The sequence below is a fragment of the Tiliqua scincoides genome, chromosome 4 (assembly GCF_035046505.1).
Source record: "Tiliqua scincoides isolate rTilSci1 chromosome 4, rTilSci1.hap2, whole genome shotgun sequence".
Lineage (NCBI taxonomy): Eukaryota > Metazoa > Chordata > Lepidosauria > Squamata > Scincidae > Tiliqua > Tiliqua scincoides.
The window spans coordinates 81547852-81571052 of record NC_089824.1 but is presented as its reverse complement, the minus strand read 5'-3'; the positions used below and the strand labels follow the sequence as shown (position 1 = coordinate 81571052).

The window sequence follows — 23201 nt, the reverse complement described above, 5'->3', positions numbered from 1 at the left end:
AGAAGACTTTCTAGATATTTTTTTCCTAGAGCAACACTTGTTCTAACTCCAGCCCAGTAGAAGTAGCACAGTAACACATCCTCACTTGTATAGTCAAAAAAAAGGTAAAAGAAAGTCTTGCTTCAGGTGACAGTCATAGCTCTCTCTCTCTCTCTCTCTCTCTCTCTCTCTCTCTCTCTCTCTGGGGATGTGGTAGTTAAATGTAGGGTCTATGACTGTTTCAGTGCTAAAGCGGGGGGGGAATCTTCAAAAAGTGAACTCCTTTTTTAAAAAGATTAACAAAATCGTTTGGCGTTGCTGGAGAAAGAGGGGAAAGTCTGGTGATGTTTCAGCTTTCAACTAAAAGGATGAGCAAGGCTGTACTTGAGTGGTATAGTGGGGAACACTCAGACACTGAAGAAATAAAATTCATAAAATAACAAAAGAACATCTTAAAACAAGACAAAAATCATACAGATAGAGGAAGGACTTGTGGTGTTTTCCACATTATCCAACAGGTAACACACAAACACACACACAATTCCTCACAATCATAATGAATTTTGTGGCTACAAATACCCCATTTTCCCTAGTGACATAGAGCTCAATACTATCCAACTTTCCAGCACCTGTGCAGCCGCAATTTAGCCCCAAGGTAAATGTTCCCATACCTTGAGGAGGTCTCTGTGACTGTCTCCTCACCACAGGATGCAGCGCATGCCCCATTGGTACAGCTGCACCGGCACTGGAAAATTGGATAGGATTGGGCCCATAGTACTGTGGGATTGAAAAATGCCATTTGACATCCCTGAAACAGAAATGCTTCCTTGAAAAATGGTGTTTAAAACTTCTCCAAGAAATTAGTAAGAGCTGCAGATTTACAGCACAAAATCCTATCATCTAGAAGAGATCAGGTGAGAAGTGAGAAACATAACCTGGTATGGACAGGAAAAAGAAAGAACCATGAAGAGCGCAACACAGAAACAAAGGAACAGAGTATGTTAGATAAAGAATCAAGGAAAGAGATGGCAAAGAAGGAAGCTGAGAAGAGGCAGGGTAAATCATCAGATATATCACTGTGAGCCCATAGAAAGGGACAGAAAAGCACACAAGTTGTGGCCGTTTGCAGATTATACATGGGTTGGGGCAGGGTGAAGTGCAGAGATGGATGATGAGGAAGAAGGGATAAAGCACCTAAGAGCATTTGTCACCCATGACACATTAAATTTCTCTATCATGACATGTACATAAGGATGAACAGAGTCAACACAAGATAAATACTGAACAGAAACAGTTTTAAGTGAAAGGTGCTAACCTTACATTCTCATTACTGTGTCACTTTGTATGTGATGTTTATGCGTGCATGCAAAAGATGCTATCTGTACGCTACACATAAGCATGTAATGTATGCATATAACTATATTTGTTTACTACACATATTACTAAATACATATTTACTATATGTATTACATATGTATTTGTGCTAGAGGAGCTAGGATTGGCCACAACAACTTGCAGGGTGTATGCACAGGTCAGTTAATACAAATCAAGTGGCCCATAGGCACAGAAAAAGCCAACACTGACTTATGTGTCAAAACACTGAAAAATAGGGCTGTAAACCTAGGGTTGCCAACCCTCCAAGAGTAGCCTGGAATCTGCAGAAATCACCACCAATCTCCAAATGGCTCCTGAAGCAATCTTGGGAGATGTTAATGGGGCCTCCCTTGCTTAAAGGCATTAAAATGGAGAGGGGGGCAGGATCTCCAGGAACAGTTTCAGTCAGAGTTGAGAACATAAGAAGAGCCCCACTGGATCAGGCCAAAGGCCAGCTTCCTCTGTCTCACAGTGTCCCCAGATGCCTCAGAGAGCACACAAGACAACAGGAGACCTGCATCCTGGTGCCCTCCCTGGCAGCTGGCATTCTGAGACAGCCCATTTCTAAAATCAGGAGGTTGCACATACCCATCGCGGCTTGTAACCCAAGATGGACTTTTCCTGTCAGAAATCTATCCAATCCCCCTTTTAAAGGCACCCTGGCTAGATGCCATCACCACACATCCTGTGGCAATGAGTTCCACAGATTAACTACATGAAAGAAAAATTTTCTTTGGTCTAGGCCAGACACCGCATCGTGCGGTGAGGGGTTCCACAGACGAATCACACGCTGGGTAAAGAAATATTTTCTTTTGTCTGTCCTAAGTCTCCCTGCATTCAATTCTAGGGGGTGTCCCATTTCTGGTGCTGTGTGAGAGGGGAAAAAAGACATCCCTGTATCCACACTATCCATTCCATGCATAATTTTAAGGGAATCTAAGCAAGATGCCATCACCACTTCCAGTGGCAAGGCGTTCCACAAACTAATCACACGCTAGACAAAGAAGTATTTTCTTTGGTCTGTTCTAACTCTGCCAGTACTCAATTTTAGTGGACATCCCCTGGTTCTGGTGTTGTGTGAGGGGGGAGAGAGCATCCTCCTCTCCATTCTATCACCATGTCCCGTGGCAAGGAGTTCCACAGACACTCAATTTTAGTGGACGTCCCCTGGTTCCGGTGTTGTGTGAGGGGGAGAAAGAGAATCTTCCTCTCCATTCTATCACCATGTCCTGTGGCAAGGTGTTCCACAGACACTCAATTTTAGTGGACGTCCCCTGTTCTGGCGTTGTGTGAGGGGGGAAAGAGCATCCCTCTGTCCAACCCCTGCACAATTTTGTGTGTCTCAAACATGCCCCCCGAGCTGGGAAGGAGAGAGGAGCTCGGGTAGGGATGAGGGAGGCACGAATGGCTCCCCTGGGGCTCGGGAGGGCCAGTAGCGACGGCGTCGGGCGGGAGCTCCTACCCCGGCCCTTCTCCCCACGCCTGCTCCTCCCCTACCCTGGGAAACTTCCTAAACTCCCGCGAGACTTCCTCGCGGCAGGGCGAGCGCCGCTCCCCGCCGGGTGCATGAGGGCGCGGGGCGGGAAGCAGGCCCGACTCGGCCTCCCCTCGACCATCCGGCGCGGCCGCGGGATCCCCGGTCGCCATGGGAACGGCCGCCCGCCCGCGAGGCCTCGGCGGGAAGGGGCATGTCCGCCCACCCCCTTCCCGGGCACGGAGGAGCCTCCGTACCGGCGAGGAGGCGCCGCTGCAGCCTCGGCGGCCGCCGCCCCCCTGTCATAGCAGTCGATCCTGCGCACGATGGCAGCGGCGTCGCGGTCCCGCCGGAACCACCACCAGCAGCCGCTCCCCGCTTCCTGCCGCCCCGCTCTCTCCATGGCTCTTGCCGGAGCCGGCGGTCGCGGGGCGCTCGGGGGGCTGGCGGAGGCTCGCGGCCGCGCCCGAGCAGAAGGGAGGGCCGCACATAGGCGCCTCCGGAAGGGCAGCCTCGCGCTCTCCCCGACTGTTCCACACGAGCCGTCTCGTGCCTGCACACGAGCAGCACGTGCAGGGGGCTCATGCCTGCTGCCTGCGCTCCGCACCGCGCCCCACGGAGGGAATGCCTGGGGGTGGGGGACCCCACAGCTTGCACAGCAGGGGATCCCCAGAGCAGGGGATCCCATCACGGTCACATTTCCTTGTGCGCTTGGAGCAGTGGTTCCCAAGCGGGGGCTCCAGGACCCACCAGTGGGTCACCACCCAGTTCTGGGTGGTTTGTGAAAACTACAATCCTATCCACGCTTTTCTGGGAGTAAGCTCCATTCACTGTAATGGGACTTACTACTGAGTAGACAGGCATAGGGTTGGGCTCTAGGCCAGTGGTTCCCAAGCGGGGGCTCCAGGACCCACCAGTGGGTCACCACCCAATTTTGGGTGGTTTGTGAAAACTGCAATCCTGTCCACACTTCTGGGAGTAAGCTCCATTCACTGTAATGGGACTTACTACTGAGTAGACAGGCATAGGATTGGGTTCCCAAACTGGGGCTCCGGGACCCACCAGTGGGTCAGGACCAGTTTTTGGTGGTTTGTGAGAACTGACAGGGCTGCAATCCTGTCCACACTTTCCTGGGAGTAAGCCCCATTGACTGGAATGGGACTTACTTCTGAGTAGAAATGCATGGGACTGGACTCTTAAAAGCTCAGCATCCCAACCATGAAAGTAGCAGGACAGCTGGCAACAGGAGGGCTGAGTACGGGAGGGGAGGGGATTGATAACAGCTGCCTTAGTTTCCTTCCAGCCCCAAGTGTCAGGCTGCAGCGTATTTGCTTAACTCTATGGAATTTAGTCAGGGAATGGAACTAATGCGTATAAATAGGCTCCACTTGTACATTCATTTCACAACACATTGTGGCTTATATTTTTAGTTAATTGTAAATGCTCAGTTTAAAGCAACAGTTTGTCATCACCTTGAAATAACTAAGAGTCCAATCCTGCGATCCACGGCTGTAAGGCATGTTTGTGGGGCTCACCGCTGGGCTGTTGCTGGTGCTAGCCCAGTGCCAGCTGATACTGGGCTAGCACTGGGCGGTGGCCCAGGTTCCGTGGCTCGGCGGTCTCCCGGACTGCTGGGCTGCAGAACGGGAGGTGGGGGCTTGGATGGGGACGTGGGGGAGGCATTCCGGGGAGGGGGGAGGCCTGCAGGGCGGGCGGGAGGCGTGTCGGAGGGAGGGAGAGGCGGATCCGCAGAGCTGTGCTCCACAGGATCCAGGGCGCTCATGCAAGGCTGCGCGCCCTACATGAGCGCCTTTACTTTAGCGCCAACCTTTTGGTCAGTGCTAAAGAGAGTAGCCCCATTGCGGGGCTGCTTCCCTTACTCGGGGGAAGGGGACAAATGTTCCCTTCTCCCGAGGTGTCTCCTGTGGTAGTGCGGGAGGCGCAGGATTTGGCAGGAGCCCTCCTCAGAGCCACCAAGCCTGGGCACTGCGGGCAGCTCAGGATTGGGCTGAGAGAAACAGAAGATAAGATTATAGATAGTAAAACAGGCCATTAAAAAGAAATGCCATTTCATAATCACAGTTCAATAAACGCATAGTGATTATTTGCATTTTGCTTCCTAGTGTAAAGCAGACTGACAGACCAATCCTGAACTGTCCAGGGCACCCAGCTTCGGCAGCACCAAAAACAGCCGCCGCTGCATCCTACACACCTTGGGCTGCCGTGGGAGAAAGGGACTTTTGTCCCCTTCTCCCAAGTAAGGGAAGCAGCCCTGCAATGGGCTACTCACTTTACCGCCAACCAAAAGGTTGGTGGTAAGGTAAATGCATTTGTGTAGGGCGCTGAGCCCCACCGGACCCTCCTCTGCCTCCCCATTCCCTCCCCTGGCACCCCTCCCACCTGTCCTCTCCCTGCCCGCACCTCCCTGTCACGCCTCCTCCCCGCCCTCTCTCCGCCCTCTCCCCGCCTCCCCCCTCGCCTCTCCCCCTTCCCCCACTTTCCTCTCCACGGCTCTGCGGTTCGTGTGACCGCCAAGTGGTGGAGTCAGGTGCCTGGCCAATGCTAGCCCAGTGCCAGCACGGGCAGTAGCCTTATGGCACATTTGTGGCAGTGCGCTCTGGTGGAAAGCCAGAGCGCCAAGCTCAGGATTGGACTCTGTGTCAGCCAGGAACTGAAGTAAAAGTGTGCAGAGGCTGCTTAACCCCTTTGTCTCTAGCAGGGATAGGAATCAGGTGACTTGAGTCCAAGTCGCAAAAGCACATGAGTCACCTGTGTCAATAACTCTGGCACTGACTCCAGTTTGAGGCCACTGACTCAGAAATGAGTCCCTATGTATGCAGACTCAAGTCTCTCTGTGTCTCAGTGTGCTTTCTTACTTTTTCAGTGCATGAAACACCTCATGGGGCCATAATTCAGACCAGGCAAACAGCAGCAAAAAGTTTCAACCAGGGGGCAGGGAAGGGTTAATGGTTGCATTGAGCAGGAGGCGGGAAGAGGGAGGCAGGAGCAGACTCTCTTGTCCATCTCTGAAGAAACTGATGATCACTAGATGAAGGAAAGGTGGTCTTTTTTGTTCTCTGAACAAGGGAGGGGAAGAGGAGGAGCCCAAGGGGGTTCTTGCCTTAGAATTGGTGGCAGGGTGAAAAAGGAGACAGGGAAGCCAGGAAGGTCATGCCTTCCGCCCTTGTTACCTGGGAGGAAGAAGCTACCTTATTGAATGATAGGCAATGGGACTACTTCTGAGAAGAGCTCCCAGATACTGCCACGTGATCTTTCTCCAGCTTACCACTTCTGTTGCCTCCCACTGTCTATCCCTCCCTTTCATGCCTTGCCAGGCTTGGATGCCTCCCGGTCCGTTTTGGTCTGTGCCCTGGCATGCCTGACCCAGTTGTGCCTGACCCACAGCCACAGACCTCCGCAGCCCTGCGCCCAGGGCAAAGCTCCGTGATGGGGCCCCCCACAGGCTCTTGCCGCCCCCCCACAGATATCCACACCCCCTACTCACCAGAGGCTCATGGAGCCTCGCGCAACCACCTTCCAGGCTGGGGAAACCTCTGTGAGGTTCCCCGGCACCATAAACCATGCTTCCGGCAAACCGGAGAGGCTTCCGCAGGGTCCCAACAGCCAGCGCCTCAGGCATTTACCCCATCAAACCCTATGGCAGGCACGAAACTGCTGACCCAAAAGACACTGACTCAAGTCAAAATGACTCGGGAGTTTCGGGGGGGGGGAAGTCATGCATTAAGACTCATGCACGAGTTGAGTTGTGGGGGGCAGAGACTTGGGACTCAACTTGAGACTCACTGTGGTGCCAAGTTCCCACCCCTGCTCTAGTTCTTTTCTAGCTCAAAATCTCGCCAAGCTGCTTTACCACCCTGAGAGAGAAAGCTATTGGACACAACTTCCCTGTGACTTTTTTCCATGAGTGAATGGGGACCCACCTAAAATGGGCTTGTGACCCACCTAGTGGGTCCCAACCCACCATTTGAGAAACCCTGTTATACAACTTTCCAGTGCTGATGCAGTCATACCAACAGAGTGTGCACTACATCCTTCAGTGGTGGTGGGGCAGTCATTGAGGTCTCCTCAAGGTAAAGGGAAAGCTTGTTCCCTTATGCTGGGGCTGCATTTCAGCTGCATTAGTGCTGGAAAGTTAGGATTGGGCCCTTAGTTATGGCAAGTGTTTTGCATGTTGGGTTGCCAACATTTTTACTGGTATTGCTCTTATGCCTTTTAATAGCAACTTGAAATGAAATAATTAACCAGGTTACGTTTTTCCCATAACTTCCGATTTTTACGCCTGGAAAAGCTTCACCTACCAAATTTCAGTGTGTCAGACTGAAGCAGAACCAATTAAAAAGTTGGGAAGCCTTATTGCCAGTGATGATGATGACAGTTTAATATGATCCAGCATTTCCTCCCATTTCTTTCGACATCCCTTTATGCAAAATATAATATTGATTTTGAAGCATTCCTGTGAACATAAGGTCTATTGATTTCAGTTAGAGCATCTTCTTGTTAACTGGTTTCAGAATTATGATGGGCAGCCCAATCCAATGGGGGGCCTACAGCAGCAGAACTTGTGATCCACTGCTGTAAGTTATGTCACAGTGGTGCAAAAGATGTACCACCACTGAATGTTGGACTAGGACTGGGGAAACTCAGTTTAAATGGGCAATCCTTGTCTAGGTAACATCTCAACCTGACCTAACTCACAGGATTATTGAGAAGATTATCCTATGTAAGCCACTCTGAACTCCCTTGGAGGAAGGGCTGGGTATAAACAAAGAATAATAATAAAATAAACATAATTGAATGTGATTGAAGCTTTAATATAATACAGCATTCATACATGACTCAAAAATATGATTCCTAGAATAGAAAAACCACCACGTATTCTATTTTTGAATGACTACTATATAAAAGCTGATGGGTAGGTATATGCGTACATAAAAGATCTGGTATTGGTCCAAATAATACTGATCATTTAAAATATTACAGTATGTTATGGACTGTTAATGGACATGACCCAAGACATTCTGCCTCTGGTTATTATTGCACTGATCAATTATAATATCACCTGTCCAAGAAAGGTTACACATGAATTTCCATTCTAGGCCCATTTTGACATACTTGAAACTGTTCTATGTTATTTTTCTTTAGAGACTTTTCTTTCAGATTGATAAACCACATTGATTGTAACTTCTCCCTTTCAGCAGTTACTTGTCAGAATGAAAACTAGCACTTTGCTCTGTTCAAAACTGCTGCTTTTCAAAATTTAAATAATTTGCAATAGTTCTTTACCTCAGAACTAACACAAAAACCCCAACCCACTGCTGTAATTTATCTTGGTATGAGGAAAAGCTGTTTTTAAAGTCAGAGCCGTGTCTAGGCTTGCAATTCCCAGCCCCGCATGATCAATCTGCTATCTTAAATTCCATGACACAGTGACACGGCGCACATAGTGTATGTCACAGACTGCCTGTTATGCATTCTGTAAGTCAGTTTGCTCACAGAAAAACGAGTGCCTAATTAAGGAAGACTTCCTGTCACTGATCTGGATGGAAGCCTGGGCTGTTCCTCTTATTGTTACACCTCCACTATCAGACTTCCCTTGAGCTTTATTGAATTTGTGCTATAGCACAAGTAAATACATAGGAACCTGCCTGATGCTGAGTCAGACCATTGGTCTGTCTAACTCAGCAGCTCTCCAGGGTTTCCCGTATCAGGGATATTGGAACTGAGCCTCAGACTTTTTGAATGCAGATGTGCTCTAATGTACCAAACCCTCCCACCCCAATTTAGCCAGGCACCTGAAGTTCTGCTAATTTTGTTTTGGATTTAAGCTAAACCTGGCCACTTCAACATCTCAGATACTTTAGGATTTCAGGGGTTCTCTTCACCCCATTTTTTTTTTTGGGGGGGGGGGGAGGCAAAGTGACATTGCATCAACTTGAAGGCTTATGCATATTCATTTTATTCTTAATAGGCCTGACAATCCAGGAAGAGGAAACATGTATGAATGAGAAACACATAAAAATAAGTACTAAGACAAGTGAAATGAACATCAGTGTGGTAGAAGTTGGGATATAGCCTGACAATGTCAAGCAATATGAAGACATGTTCATAAACAATGTCTGAAGTACAAGACAGCATTTTTTCAGAAAGCAGTGGTTGTTACAGGTCTCTCTACAAAAGAAGGAATAATGAAAGGCTTTTGAAAAATGTCTCATTTATGATATCAAATATGAATGAAACCGAAAAAAACATTTTGAAGTATGATGCTAAACTAATTCAAAAAAATAAAGTGTTTGGCCAACACTTCCCCAACATAACCATTCTTCTAGAATACAAATGGAAGAAGTTCATGCGGAATCATGTATGCACCTAGGCCTATATAATCTGAACAAAATTTGACTGACAAGTTATTTTCAGGGTATCTATAGCTTAGTTATCAACATTAGTGTATTTGTATAAAACTGGTTTTTTCCCCCCCTTCTCCATGTCTGGTTGTGATGTCACATTACTCTTGTGACACCTTGGTTGCATAGTAGCAGGGTCAGAAAAAGATGAATTCCCAAGGCAAAGAACCCCTGAGTGGCACAAAAAGTTTAGTGTTCCCCACAAAGGGTGAGAAGCTATCTTACTAACAAACTTGTGCGACAAAGAATGCAGCAATGACCTCCAGGCTGGTGCACCTAAAGAGAGCTCTTCTGAACTTCCCACCACTGCCCATGTGTCCGCAAAGGAGAAAAGAAAGAAGCCTGATTTCAATTAAGGCAGCTAAGACGAGATCTGAGCTCAACTTGCCACCACTCACATGTCAGAAACTGAACTCTTGTGATAAGACAGATGACATAAATGAGACATTCTTAAAGCTCTCTGCACTTCATTCCAAATTGCCTGATTCCCTGAAGGAGCTACTACTTCAGTGTGCTTGTGCAGATAGCAGAAAAGGTATGTAGATGTGTCTGACACACAGAACATAGCAGTGACATTTGGGGAGGACCAGGGCTGGGGAGTTACAGTGTGCGGAGCTCCCAGGTATCATCACGAAACCGCAGGATCTATGTAATCGCAGTGGAGGCTGAGCTGCCATTGACGCAAATGGCAGTTTCTTGGAGAGGCTTGGACAGGAAGAGTAGAGCTGTGGCAACAGCAGCTCTGTGATCATGCAACCACTCAGAAAGTGGGTGGAGTGCTTGCACAATCACAGGAAAGGCTGAACTGAAAGGACTGTTCCCCTGCCTTCCCTGACTGCACATCCCTGGCACGGCCTCTGAGAAGAATTTTGGCAGGGGGTACAAAGTTTCTTTTGGGCCCCTTCCCAAAGGGGGAGGGGTCAATGAGGGGGGAGGGTAGCGACTGGGGTCGAGTATAATAAATATAAATAAAATAACAAAGCACATTTAATTTGAACATATTTGTTTACGCTATAATGCAGATGAGAGAACAATACAGATGAGACAATTCACATTGAAACATCATTTTATATTAATATGCAGATATGATCATCAGAAGACATAACTATTATTAAGAAACTTACAGTGCAATCCTATTCATGTCTACTCGTAAGTAAGCCTCATTGTGTTCAATAAGACTTACTCCCAGGAACGCGTGTATAGAATTGTAGCTTTAGTATTTACTTTGCAAAAAGAGCTTTCCTGGCCTTCTGTGAAAAGTTTTGAATCACAACATGGAAATTAATTTTTCTGGCAACTCTTGATTTGATACTTAACCTGGCCAAATCCACAAGACGTCCCTGAGACATTGTAGATCTTAAATAATTCTTAATTAGCTTTAGTTTGCTAAATGACTGCTCTGCAGAAGCTACTGCTGCTGGAATTGTTAGCAATATTCTTAAACAAATACAAACATTTGGAAACAGGTTACTTAGTCTGTACTCTGTTCACAAGTTCAACAGATCTAATGGTTTTAATTGTGTAGTTCCAAATTTGCTTTATGCACTGATGGAAAATGGCCCACTCATAACACACCGCAGACCCTCACCTATAAGTCGACCCCACAGATAAGTCGGGAGGCTTTGAGCCAACAACCATGGAATGTTCTATGACCCTCGGATAAGTCGGGGGTTAAACTTAGGGGGATGTCTGACTATAGTTTTATCTGATTTTACCTGAGACCAGATCCTGAAAAATAACCTACCACTAATTGTTACCTAAGAACTGTAGTTGCTAATTTATTAAAAACATAATAAAAGATCAGAAGATACATTTTTATTCTTGTTTAAATTCTGGTCTTCACCACCTTTTTGTAAACACTATCGGAGTAAGTGCACTGTAAACAAACATACCAGTAAAACAGTTGTTCCCAACCTGGTATTCATGTACTCCCAGGAACACTCAACAGGACCTGTAGAGGTACTTGAAAAAGAATGGAATAATGGCAGAAAAAGGCAGGTTGTGCTCCAGAATGTTTTGCAGCGCCAGCAAGGCAGGAAGGAGGGTAGCTAGTTGACTGTGAAAGCCCCACCAATAGCTAGTTTTTGGTCATCAGTTCATGTATGCACCAGTGATTGAAAACCAGCACAGTAAAAAAAACTGAAACATAATATGGAAGGTGATCAATCACCCAGAATTTCTCAGCACACTTCTGGTGCAAAACAGTGCAAAGGCAGAGTCTTCTGTTCTTCAAACATGAAAAGAGAAAACACTGTGATGAATACACGAAGTCTGGGTTTTCATATGAGGAGATGAGGGCTTGTATTATTAATTACAAGCATTTTGCTAATAGGAAGGGTACAATTTATGAAAATGGGCTGCCAAGGGATATGCAAGTGAAAAAGGTAGAACCATGAATCAAATCCACCTTTAAGGTGTCTGGTGTGTTAAACCAGAAGCTCTACATACAGCATATAACACATAACTGGGAGTGCGCAATTCAATTCACAGCAGAGAGATGAAGCTGCATATATTTGCAGCCCTTTATACTTAGAAGTAGACCCACTGTTTTCCATGGGTGTTATTCTTAAGTAATGGCACACTGAATTGTAGCCTGGGAAGGAGGGTCCCATCCTGGTGTTTCAAAAAACAGACCTGCATTTGCAAGCATTTGCCAAGCAGAACCAGAACCAGGCTGCAGCAGAAGGAAGGAGATTAAAAGGTTAACTTTTAGGGGGTCCCTCCACTAGCTCCTGGGCCCCCTTTCAGACCCCCGGCCCCGGTACAAATTACCCCCTTTACCTCCCTCTCCTAGGCCCTGCCCTGGCACATAGGTGGGAAAAGGGTTGCCAACAGTTTCACAGACCCTGCTTCTCTGCCTTTAACTGCAGCATGATGTGTAGCAAGATACAGCAGAGTTTCTCAACCAGTGGTGGGGGGGGCATCACCAGTGGTACTTGAGGTGGTGTCTGGTGGTACTCACAGGTCCCCTGGATACCTGCTGCCTGGCAGTGAGATCAGAACTGTGACACAACAGAGCCCTAGCTTGGCGGATAGAGCTCCAAAGCATGCTTTTCTACACTCGAGAAAGCTCTCCTGTCCACTCTGAACCTCAGTGAGTTACTAGTACAGGTTGAGACTAATTATTTGCATGGGTTCCTTTGCAAGCACTTTGCAAGCACAAGTGGATTATAAAAATGCACTATAGCAAATCAATTTAAAAAACAAAGTTTCTTTGCTCCAGTGATTGAAAAACAGCTTTGTTGACCTTTTGACTCTAAGAGTCATTAAGAAGACAATTCATCAGCACTTCACTCAGCCCCTCCCTTCACCAATGCAAAATGATCAAGTTTCTTTCATGTGCTGGGGGAAGGGAGGGGTCCGAAGGAGAGAGGATTGATGGATTGTCAGTCAGCTGCCCTCTCTCTCTCTCTCTCTCTCTCTCTCTCATTAGGGAGGTGTTGTTAAAGGACTGTTCAGTTTTCAAAACTGATTTTAAAGGGATGCATTTTTCCCCTTCTCCAGGGATCAGCACATTCTTTCTCATTTGCAGGGGCCATTTGTGTTGAGTCAAATCCGTGTATAAATAGGCTAGACCTGTATTTGTCACATCGCATATTGCCTCCTAACCCAGAAGTAATTGGCGATGATGTCATCACCAGTTACTTCCAGTGGTATTTCGAATAGGTGGACTGTATGAAGTGGTATGGTGGAAGATAAACATTGAGAAACACTGATGTACAGTATTAGGTGAAGCTGTTCATGGAATGGAATAAAGCTTTCCTCACCACTTGATCCACTTGCATGTCTGCATGTCAGAGTGCTATTAATGAAAAGGAACAGGGGCAGTTTTTTGTTTTGTTTTTTTAAATTTGGGAACCCTAGAGAGGATTGTAAAAATATTTGACCTTAGGGATGAGGGAGATCTTTAGCAGGTACAAAGCTTTCGACACCTGTAGTAATTCTAAAATGGAACAAAGACTGACAGCGTTTTCTTACCTTCTGGACTGAAAGGGTGGGTATAGCAGTGAATAAAAAACTTAGAAATAAAAAAAACCTATATGAAGAATATCTTGAGATATCTCATACTTACAGCTGACACCTCCATGCTGAAGGGGACTATCACCTTAGGGTGATGTTATTATCACATGTAGCCCCATAACTAATATGGTTTTTATGAGCTATCTTCAGACTAGGAGACAAGGAATGCCCTAGGTCACTATTTCTAGCCGCTATGGCCTGAAAAGTTGTGTCTGCTTTTTAATAATATAGATGAAAATGAAGAACAGAAACTGCTTTAATGCTACGTTGCTGAAGATTAAAGAAATGTCTGAAGAGGGATGAAGGATTATATTTCAATAAAATTAATCCTCCCTAGATAAGGAAGGCTTTAACACTGCCCAGCTGGAAAAATCCAATTCAGTATTTTGTGAGAAAAGAGCATTTAATTTGTTCAAGACTGTTTAAGAAGCATAATAGTTAAACAAGTGAAAACCTGTTGAAAAGAGATTGAGAAAGAAATCCCACACTTGCCTGAACAGAACACAAACTGTAAGAGGCTCAAAGAGGCGCATTTCTGATTTAATGCATCCTGATGGTAGATTGTCACAATTGTTTCTCTTCCATTACGCAATTGTAAAATTAAAAGAAACGTTCCTTGCCAATTCTTTGCCAATGTATTTTCACCCACCCCTGAGGGAGATTCCCCACATGGGGTTTGGCCTCTAACCTGCCCCAGCTGATGTGCTCCACTTAAATTGTTCACTAATTTACCTGAGAGACATTTTGTCATCTGGAGTAACTTGGAGTTAGCACAGTCTGCAGTTCAAATAGTTATAATTTTGTCTAGCAAATCTCACCCAATATTATTCACCACCTAATGTGGAATTGGGTTGTCTAGAAGTCCCATCAATGATTGCCAGCTAATAGCATTTTGACAAACCTTATTTTTAAGGCCATCAACTATATGGTTCTCAAAGCTTTTGACTGTTTTTGTTCCTGGCTTTGAAGGTCCCCTTTTAACTGCTGCCTGTCAGATATAAACGTAGCAGGTGGTGCTTTTCCTGGCATGGAGATAAATGCTAGGAAACCGTGGCCCACTATGTGTCACACTGCTGTTCAAAACACAGAGCACCGTGACATAGGAAGCAAATCTAAGAGCACACACCCTTCCATTTCTTAAAGATATAGGGAATTCCTATTTTTTTTCCCCCTCTTCCTCTTCAGATTACATTGTCTCCTGCTTTGACACACCGACACCTGCAGTGGTACTACCTCAAAAAGTTTATTGCTCACCACAGCCACATCACGTGCCCTTAAAGAAAAGAATTTCATCCAACAAGATTGCCAACGAACACAAAAGCTTTGGAGTGTATAGACGGGATGCTCCACTGGCAAGTGTAGTGGCAAGGTAGGATATTGTGCAATGAAAGCTATCTTTAAAAAGAGTAGTTCTACATGTTATTGTTTCTTTGGTCCAATTTGTGTCTTGTGCTTTCTCCATTATTTCTTGGATCTTCTTTCACACACACTGAATGGAAGAAACAACCCAGAGCAATATAGGTCGGTTCAGTCACATTCCCTTGCTAGGAACCAGCAAAATCTTCCAGAGGAAGAACCATATTTGGGAAGGAAGAACTTTCCACCAAATCAGCTGAAATGTTTGTGGGCTTTGCCTTCCACCTGCAAGGAAGAAGCAGCCTTGTGCTTAAACAGTTGTATTTCATTGTGCAGGGATGTAGTCAATTCTAATATGTCAAGTGTTGTTTGTGGCTCTGCTCTCTGGCAGATAGAAACAAGGTGATTAAAATGGGAGTGTTCAGAATTGTTTTAGGCTTGCAACACAAATACAAATAATTCTGGCACCAAAAATATTCACAAATCTGCTGCTAACATTTATTTGTATATGGTAATGTTTGGAAATAAAAACAGTGCTGTTTCGATGCAGTGTACTCAGAGCAGCCGGGGCTGTGCATGGGGAGCCCTTCTTTAAACATTTCAAATCCCATCAACCAGCTGCTAGGAAACAGGAGACAGGGAAACCAAGTTCAGCCATATTCCTCCTTCTGAACAGCTGGTTTTAGGATTCTAGCTTTCAGAAAGCACACTGTGTCTGTACCACCAGCTGCTGGATCAAAGAGGGCAAGCATTTGCACAGCATGCAGCACATGCAGTTCCCTAACCAGCTAGTAACAGTGTTGGCCTATGGTACTTTGTTGCCTGAAATGGAGCAACAAATCACATCCCCCCTCTTTCCCCCCCCCCCAAAAGTCACAGGAAAGTGACAGTGCAAGTCCTTCCTTCCTTTCAAATCACTTTCCCTCTGTAACAGAAAAGGATCAGGGTTAGAAAAAGCAGCACAATGCTATTTTTGTCTTTCCTCTACAGGCCATCCATTGGGAGGGCGGTAAGTGGTTTGCAGTATTGCCCCTGAGAACTGGCCCACAAGCTGTAGCCTCAACTACTGTAGCTGTAGTTGAGGCACAGTTTCTGCTTCACAGATAGTACCAGCCTGGTATTGTTCATTCGAAAGAAGAAAGAACAACTCTCACCTGATCAGCTTGCTTCTTGTTCACATTCAAGCCCATGAAAATTTTGCCCAATATCACTTATTTTATCTAGTACTCACCTAGAGCACCTAGTCAAGAATGCAAACTTTTTTTTTACTTCCAGAGGGGTTGCCATGCCAATCTAAGACAGCAAAAACAATAGGAGTCTTGTGATACCATAAAGACTAACTAACATTTATTGAAGCATAAACTTTAATGGATTAGCACACACTTCATCAGATGCATCTTATGAAATGGGCTCCAGGCCACAGAATTTTATGCTACAATAAATGTGGTTGTCACAAGACTCTCTTGTTGCTTTAACTGTTATTACTGGTCCTGGTCCTGTTTTAATGACTGCTTGACTCACAGAAATGTAGCCTCAAAACTTTTCATGACATGGAATTAAATGGGAAAAACTTCAGCTGATTCCATGCTGGTGAAGCTTCATCTGCTAGATTTTTGCATATAGAGTGCTGTTAAAGGCACTGGAGCAGAGGCAGTAAATGAAAACTTGGCAATGCTAAGTAAAGGTGCAACAACCTGTTTTCCTTAAAGAAACTTTTTGTGTTTTCTCATAGCTTTACATCATTTTTCAAAGAATGAAATGTGAATTTCACTAGTATATTTCCTTCCCCTTGAAGTAACCCAGGAGGTAATACCAGCATCATAACTGAGAAACCAGGAATGGTCTCCAGATAGTCTGTCTGTCTTACAATGCTTGTTATTTATTTCTTTGGTTCCTATTTCATAAGGAAGTTCATTCTATTCACCTGTTATGTATTTAGGATTTGGCCCAGTCTTACAGAGTCTATTAAAAACATTTACATTCAACCTATAAAGCCATTCTCCTTGCAGCTAATTAAAAAGTCAATTGCTAAACTCTGAAAAATATCCACCTGTGAAAATGTGAGGCTCCAAAAAATGTAAAACTAAATGAATAGCCAGGAAATAATCAGGTCACACTTTCTTATGCAATGTGCTCTCTGGTACAGAACATGCCGTGCAATTTATACTTGTCAAAAGACTGGAAACAGAGGAACAAAATAGAATCCCAGATACCATACTTAGGGCATTTTTTCTTGTATACAAATGGGCTCGAGGAGAGGTGGAATACCTGTAGGAATATGAAACAAGTTCAAACTCTTGCAGCAGGAAAGAATAAAAGTTTAATCCTTCTGAAGAAACAGAGAAAAACAATGTCAGTCCAAATACTTTTCCATTTAAAAATGTACTGTATTTCCCTTTCAATGTGACCTCAACGATCTGTACTCCATCACCCCTTTCTGGAATAAGTAATTCCTCCACTACCTGATTATACAAAATCACAGCACACCAGTCTTGGTTTTGTCATGTCAGCACATCAAACTGGAAATTCTCTTCTTTGGCATCAAAGCCTTACAAATACTTGTCTGACAGTAGTATCTAATATGAGGTATTACATATTCCAATTCATTAGGCCACCACCAACATTCCGATACTGAATCCATCCTAAAACATAACTTGTGTGCATATCAGGAACTGTAATAAAACAAAATGTTGAAACCAGGTTTTCTGTGGGAATTTCCCCAGAACGTTCTGCCTAAAGCATTTCAGAATGGGATTGTTTCTTTTAAGAAAATTAACCAAACTAAATTCATGAAAAACTATTTCTTTGCTTCATAGCACTGATTCCCAAACTTCTCCTCGGACGTTTGGGAAACACTAAGTCTTTGCAGGAGTGGGGAGAAGGCAGTGATGCAATCCCCAGGATTGCACCACTGCTGGCCAAACAGAGGGGAGGTTTTTACACTTACATCTGCCTGTGCTGCCCTCTGGGGGATGCAGAGAGCCTTAGAAAATTTTTAAAATAGCTATCAAAAACCACTTCTAGTTTTTTATCGTGACACCAGAAGTAGTTTCCAAAAGCTATTTTAAATTTTTCTAAGGCTTGGGGAATCCTGCAGTGGCATCTGCAGGGCTCCCAACACCCCCTGGTGGCTAGCACAGGCGGAGGTAAGTGAAAAAACCTCCTCTCTATGCAGCAGCACTACCCTTAAGCGGCCAGGGACAAGTGCTTTTCAGGCTGGTGGGTCATGACCCACCAGTTTGTGAACCACAGCTTTAGAGTATCTGTAGAATATGTATTCAGTCAAGCAAATTATATGTGACACTCAACCACGTGCATGTTTTTCACATAAATTTTATTTTGTTCTTATACAAAGCAGCTGTGGAAAAAAGTGGCAGTGTCATGAAGGAGGGCCCTTCTGGGACACATGTCAGGGGCCATTTCCCCAAAGGTTCCTGCCAATCCATTCCATAACTGGCTGCCATGGGGCTCACAGGAACGACTGCTGTATAGCACATGCTTTGTATGCCCAAGGTCCTAGGGTCTATCCCCAGCGACTCCAGGTAGGGCAGGGAAAGACCTCTGCCTGATGCCCTGAAGAGCCATTATTCATCATGTACACAATATAGCACTAGATGGACAAATGATCTGAGGCAGCTTGTTAGCTTTTGATTTCCACAAATCTAAAGTTGTGCACAGAATCTAAATTTTCTTAACCCTATGTACAACTCTTGGGAACCATTGCTTTTGACTTGAGGAGGAGAGGGTGGATGAAGGGCCTGCATAAGTGCCTGCATTAAGTGCCTGTTCCCCCCTCCACAAGCGAATATGATGCTGGCTGGCACAATCCCAGGTGGTGAGACTTCTGCTTGGGATCAATTCAGGATGGGAAAGGTGGAGGAACCCCCCCCCCCGCACTGCTGCTAATTCCCAGATCCTGACAAGCTATGAAGAGTACAAGATGAGTTGGGTGGGCTGGAGGAAGCTGGCAGCAGGGCTCACACATACTTCATGCACTCAAAGGGGCCCAGAACCAGACTGTGTTCCAAGTTCCAGCTCTGGCCCTGAAGATAAGCTCCAATTTGGCAGAGAAGCTTGCCTGGGAAAAGAAGGTGTTCATCTTTTTCCCTGAGGGTCATTTTTTAAATTAAAAATTGCCCTCTCCAAGACGTTTTTTGCCTCATGGGCAAAGCAAGATATGAGCTTGTAACAACCATGTGCCCATTTCTTCTGAATAACAGCTTCTCCTAGGAATTTATTTTGCTCCTAAACATCATGAAGAGGGACAAGGAGTTGTGCAGGGTACTGAAGCAAGTTGTCATATAACAGGGCCAGCCCAAGACCTCCTGATGCCTGAGGAGACATACCAAATGCTGCCCCCCCACAGTAGTATGCCATCCTTTGCTCCTCCCACTCTCCAGTGCTCTAGCTCAGCACTCTCCTCCCCTCCACATTTCTCTTCCTCACTATCCCCCCTCTTCCTTTTTCAATTCAGAGAGTGGAAGGAGAAGAAGGAGCAGAGAAGGTGTGTAGGCAGACAGAGATGGGAGCCCCCACCCCAATCTGTTGCCTGAGGTGAACACTTCAGTTGGCCTCATGGATGGGGCATCCCTAATAATAAAACACATGGAATGGGTATGAGGTTGTAAAATATTTGCCCTTACACAAGCATGCGTTAATAAAGCCTTTAATTCAAATTTTCTAACACAAATAGTGTCTTTTTTTTTTCTTTCACAATAGATGGACACCAAACAGTATGTCAACTCAATATGACCTGCAATCAGTTAGTCAAGAGCTTGTGAAATTTGGCGATATTGAATCAGTGACCCCTTTTGGAAGGCAAACAGTCATCGTCGTATACAAAGAGGTCTGTGCTGCATGTAAAGCAGTGGACGCTTTCCCACCTGATGGCCCAGACAGAGGCATGCGATGTTTCTGGCTTCACTCATTCATGAACCAATACGAAACAAGAGTGACATTCCAAGAGAAAATACACTAAGCTGAAAATGTTAATGCCTTCAAATAGTATGTTGTCAACACACTGAATGGATTACCCTTGTCAACATTAAGGCACAATCTGGGTATGTATCCAAAGGATTAATTTAATAAGATTTGTTCTTGTAATGATAGAAACTTGTCCTATAAGAATTTGCTTTGCAAGGTTGGCGAGAGATCAGAGTTTTGACTTCTTCTGAAAGAAGCTCATTACAGCATTCATGCACTCATCAGACATCCATCTTTCTTGGAGACACTCACACTCTTGAGAATTAACTTCATGTAGCTTCTCCTTTTCCATGTTTCGTATCAACTGTTTGGAGGATGCCAAGGCCTGGAGAAGGAGAGAGAACTATTAATGTGGGGTACACAGTTCCAAGCTGTATTCCTCTGGAGCAACACATTGCAAAGCCCACATAAGCTCCCAAATTCATGCTTGCCTGGTCATTCTAACTGCATGGTGGGGAGGGGCTTAATTTGTAGTGAACTGACAAGTGGGGAGGGAATATCTTCCCCTGTGCGTCTTTTTCAGTTTACAAGCCTCCATTCAGCCATTCCCCCCCCCCCCCCAGTTTTTCCTTTGCTGAGCTCCAGGAGCAAAAGTAAACAAACATGCTAAGACTTTCACAGCTGGAATCCATATTGAACTATAAACCGTTTTTCAGGCTGGGTACCCTGGTCTAGCTTTTTCCCTAATGAGCCTAAACCAAGCCTGAAAGGGGGGGCTAATTATCACCACACTAAAAAAGTTAAAAACTGAAAACTAAAAATAACAACTAAAACTCAATCTAAAAAGCTGAAACCAAGCTAAAAACTCTACAAAAAACTAAAAACCAAAACCACAAATGAAGCTAAAATAACTAAGGATTAAAACGGAAAACTAAACATCAATATAAACTAGAACTAAAAAGTTTTTCTAGTTTTTATTGATGTTTAGTTTTCAGTTTTAATCCTTAGTTATTGTAGCTTCAAGTGTGGTTTTGGTTTTTAGTTTTAAACTTGGTTTTAGTTTTAACTTTTTAGGAAGAGTTTTAGTTGTTATTTTTAGCTTTCAGTTTTTAACATTTTTTAGTGTGGTGATAGTTAGTCCCCCACCCCTTTATGATTGGTTTAGGCTCATTAGGTCAAAAAGCTAGACCACAGCGCCCAGCCCAAAAAACTGATTATAGTTCAAAAGTAAACAAAGTTTGAGAGGAGAGGAATGGTCTGGACTGGTGGGAGGTTAAGCACACTATTCCCACTCTGCAGATGCCTCCCTCAGCCCTGCATTCACAAGCATGACCTGGCAAACATGGGTTTGGAACATTTTATGGTGTTCCAGCCTAAGACTATTTCAAGACTACGTATCTAATAGAAAAGTACAGCTAGTGACAGGACCACTGCATCCTGGACAACTGTGTCCTAACAAATGCATCCAGTAATGGACATTTGCAACCATTCTTTTTGAGTCCCTATATATATATATTTCTATTAGATGTACTTTTTTATTTTTAAAACACAAAGGTAGGGTTAGGGTTGGGATAAGACATTGAGGATACATACATTGAGGAGTTTGTTGCCCAGTTGCCAAGGGGCAGGAAGCTCTAAGAAGCTTTGGTTCTGAAAGCAACAACCAGCACTCCCAGCCAACATCCAGCACATGAGTCCTGCCATAATTTTTGATCTGGGGAGATTAAGGCACCCTTCCTGGAAAACTATGCTCAGTATGGTAGGGACTTCTCTGAAATAACCTCAGACATTGCACATTGCCCTGGGAAGCTTAGCTAAGCTTAGCTTAGCTTAGCTAATAAAATGCCTATTATTTTTTTTTAGAGACCACTAAAAATCACTCATTTTTAGACAGGTCTTTTGAGAAATTTTGCCATTTTTATAGTTTGTTTAGCAACATGGAATAGACATTCAGAAAAGAAAGCAAAAGATGGCATTTCAAAGGTATTCTTGGCACCTTTTAAATATATTGTTGGTAGTTAGACTTCAATGTCTAGGCTAAAGTTAAAGCATTAGTAAGAATGCCATTTCCTGCTTTTTTTTTTTTTCTAAATACCCATTCCATTTTCTGGAGTAAATCTTACTTTTGCTTCATTGTTTGTCCTTGGATGATAGAAAAGTATTGCCAGCCTCACAGGCTTGATGTGGTCAAGCTTAAATCATGATTTATGTGATATTTGAGAGATGGATTAAATGTGAAAGGTGTACAAAGACCTCAGTCAAATAAACTATTTGAAGATCCCCAAGAGCCCTTGCCCAGATGGCTGTAAAAAAAGGGTAGAGTAATAGCAACAACTTAGAACAACTCAGTTCCAGCAAGAAAACTGGTTGGCCTAGTCATACCTAAGTAGTTCTGAGAGTGATAAATAAATGATGCCACTAAAATCGAATCTCTGGAATCAGGTCCTAAACCCGGAAGTAGGGTTCCACATTTATTTTTAAACAGCTCTTAAAAAACCAATAGTACCAGGCATTAAGGGCCCAATCCTATCCAACTTTCTAGCACCAGTGCAGCCGCAATGCAGCCCTGAGGTAAGGGAACAAATGCTCCAATACCTTGAGGAGGTCTCTGTGAGTCCCTCCCTACCACAGAATGCAGTGCATGCCCCATTGGCACAGTTGCAGTGGCACTGCAAAATTGGATAGGACTGGGCCCTAAAACAACAACCAGTCATCTCATAGAACTGGACTGAAATCCAAGCTGAGATCTTGATTCAGTGAGTGACACCAGATAGGTCACTATATCTCAACTTCAATTTCCTTTTATGCAATGGAAACAATAGTAACCTTCTCCAAAGACATCCCTGATGTCTTTGATCCCTCCAAAGACATCCCTGATGATATCCCTGAGGATAAATAAGAATACTTTGTCACTATCCTGGAGTTTGAAAATACAGTAATACCTCCCATTACAAGGGATATATTACAAGCAAGTCAAGTGCTTTGTAAAACAGTGGGCGCAATCCTACCCTGCGCTGGAACAGGCAAGCCAGGAGGCTTGTGTTGTATCCAGAGCAGGATAGGGGCCAACAGCGGCTCAGCCAGTGGCAAGGGGAAACTTTTCCCCTTACCTCTGGGAAACGTGCCCTTTCCACTATGGGTCTCCTTGGACTTGAAGTCGCTTGAAGTCGCTTTGTTCTCCCTGGGAACAGGGGTTGGGATTTATTTATTAATTTATATTCCACCTTTCTCCCCGAAGGGCACCCAAGGCGGCTAACAATCAAGATTAAAATACAAAGCAAGATAAAATACAAATAAGCATGAAAAAAGAACAATTAAGGGTGCAATCCAAACCTGCGCTGGAGCAGGCAAGCCAGGAGGCTTGTGCTGCATCCAATGCAGGTTCGTTGGCTGCAGTGGCTCAGCCAGGGGCAAGGCAAGGGAGAACTCTTCCCCTTACACCAGGGTAAGGGCTGCGCGTCCCAATGGGTCTCCTTGGACCTGTGCCACTTCTGGAGGTGGCGCAAGTCTGAGGAGAATGGAGCGGTCGAAGTCGCTCTGTTGACCATGGGGACAGGGGTTGGGATCCGGCATAACCGCCGGCTGCCCCTGGCTCCCCGTGCACCCACCCCGGGACTGCCCTCCCCCCGCCCTCCACCCACCCAGAAATGCCC

At 44.9% G+C, this 23201-nt stretch overlaps 2 protein-coding genes across 3 annotated transcripts in view; one reads left to right on the top strand and one right to left on the bottom strand.

The window, feature by feature from the left end:
* Positions 1 to 9504: 9504 nt before the first annotated feature.
* Positions 9505 to 19603, top strand: LOC136648350 (testis expressed protein 56-like). Its single transcript, XM_066624460.1, has 3 exons — positions 9505 to 9784; positions 14455 to 14638; positions 19345 to 19603. Exons 1-3 carry the CDS (start codon positions 9505 to 9507, stop codon positions 19601 to 19603), a joined length of 723 nt encoding a protein of 240 aa, XP_066480557.1.
* Positions 19276 to 23201, bottom strand: part of LOC136648255 (enoyl-CoA delta isomerase 2-like) — a 46622-nt gene continuing 42696 nt past the window's right edge. For both annotated transcript variants that reach the window (XM_066624363.1, XM_066624364.1), the window contains exon 10: positions 19276 to 19933. In XM_066624363.1, coding sequence (XP_066480460.1) covers positions 19778 to 19933 — 156 coding nt within the window. In that variant the 3' untranslated portion in view covers positions 19276 to 19777. The remainder of the gene's footprint in view (positions 19934 to 23201) is intronic.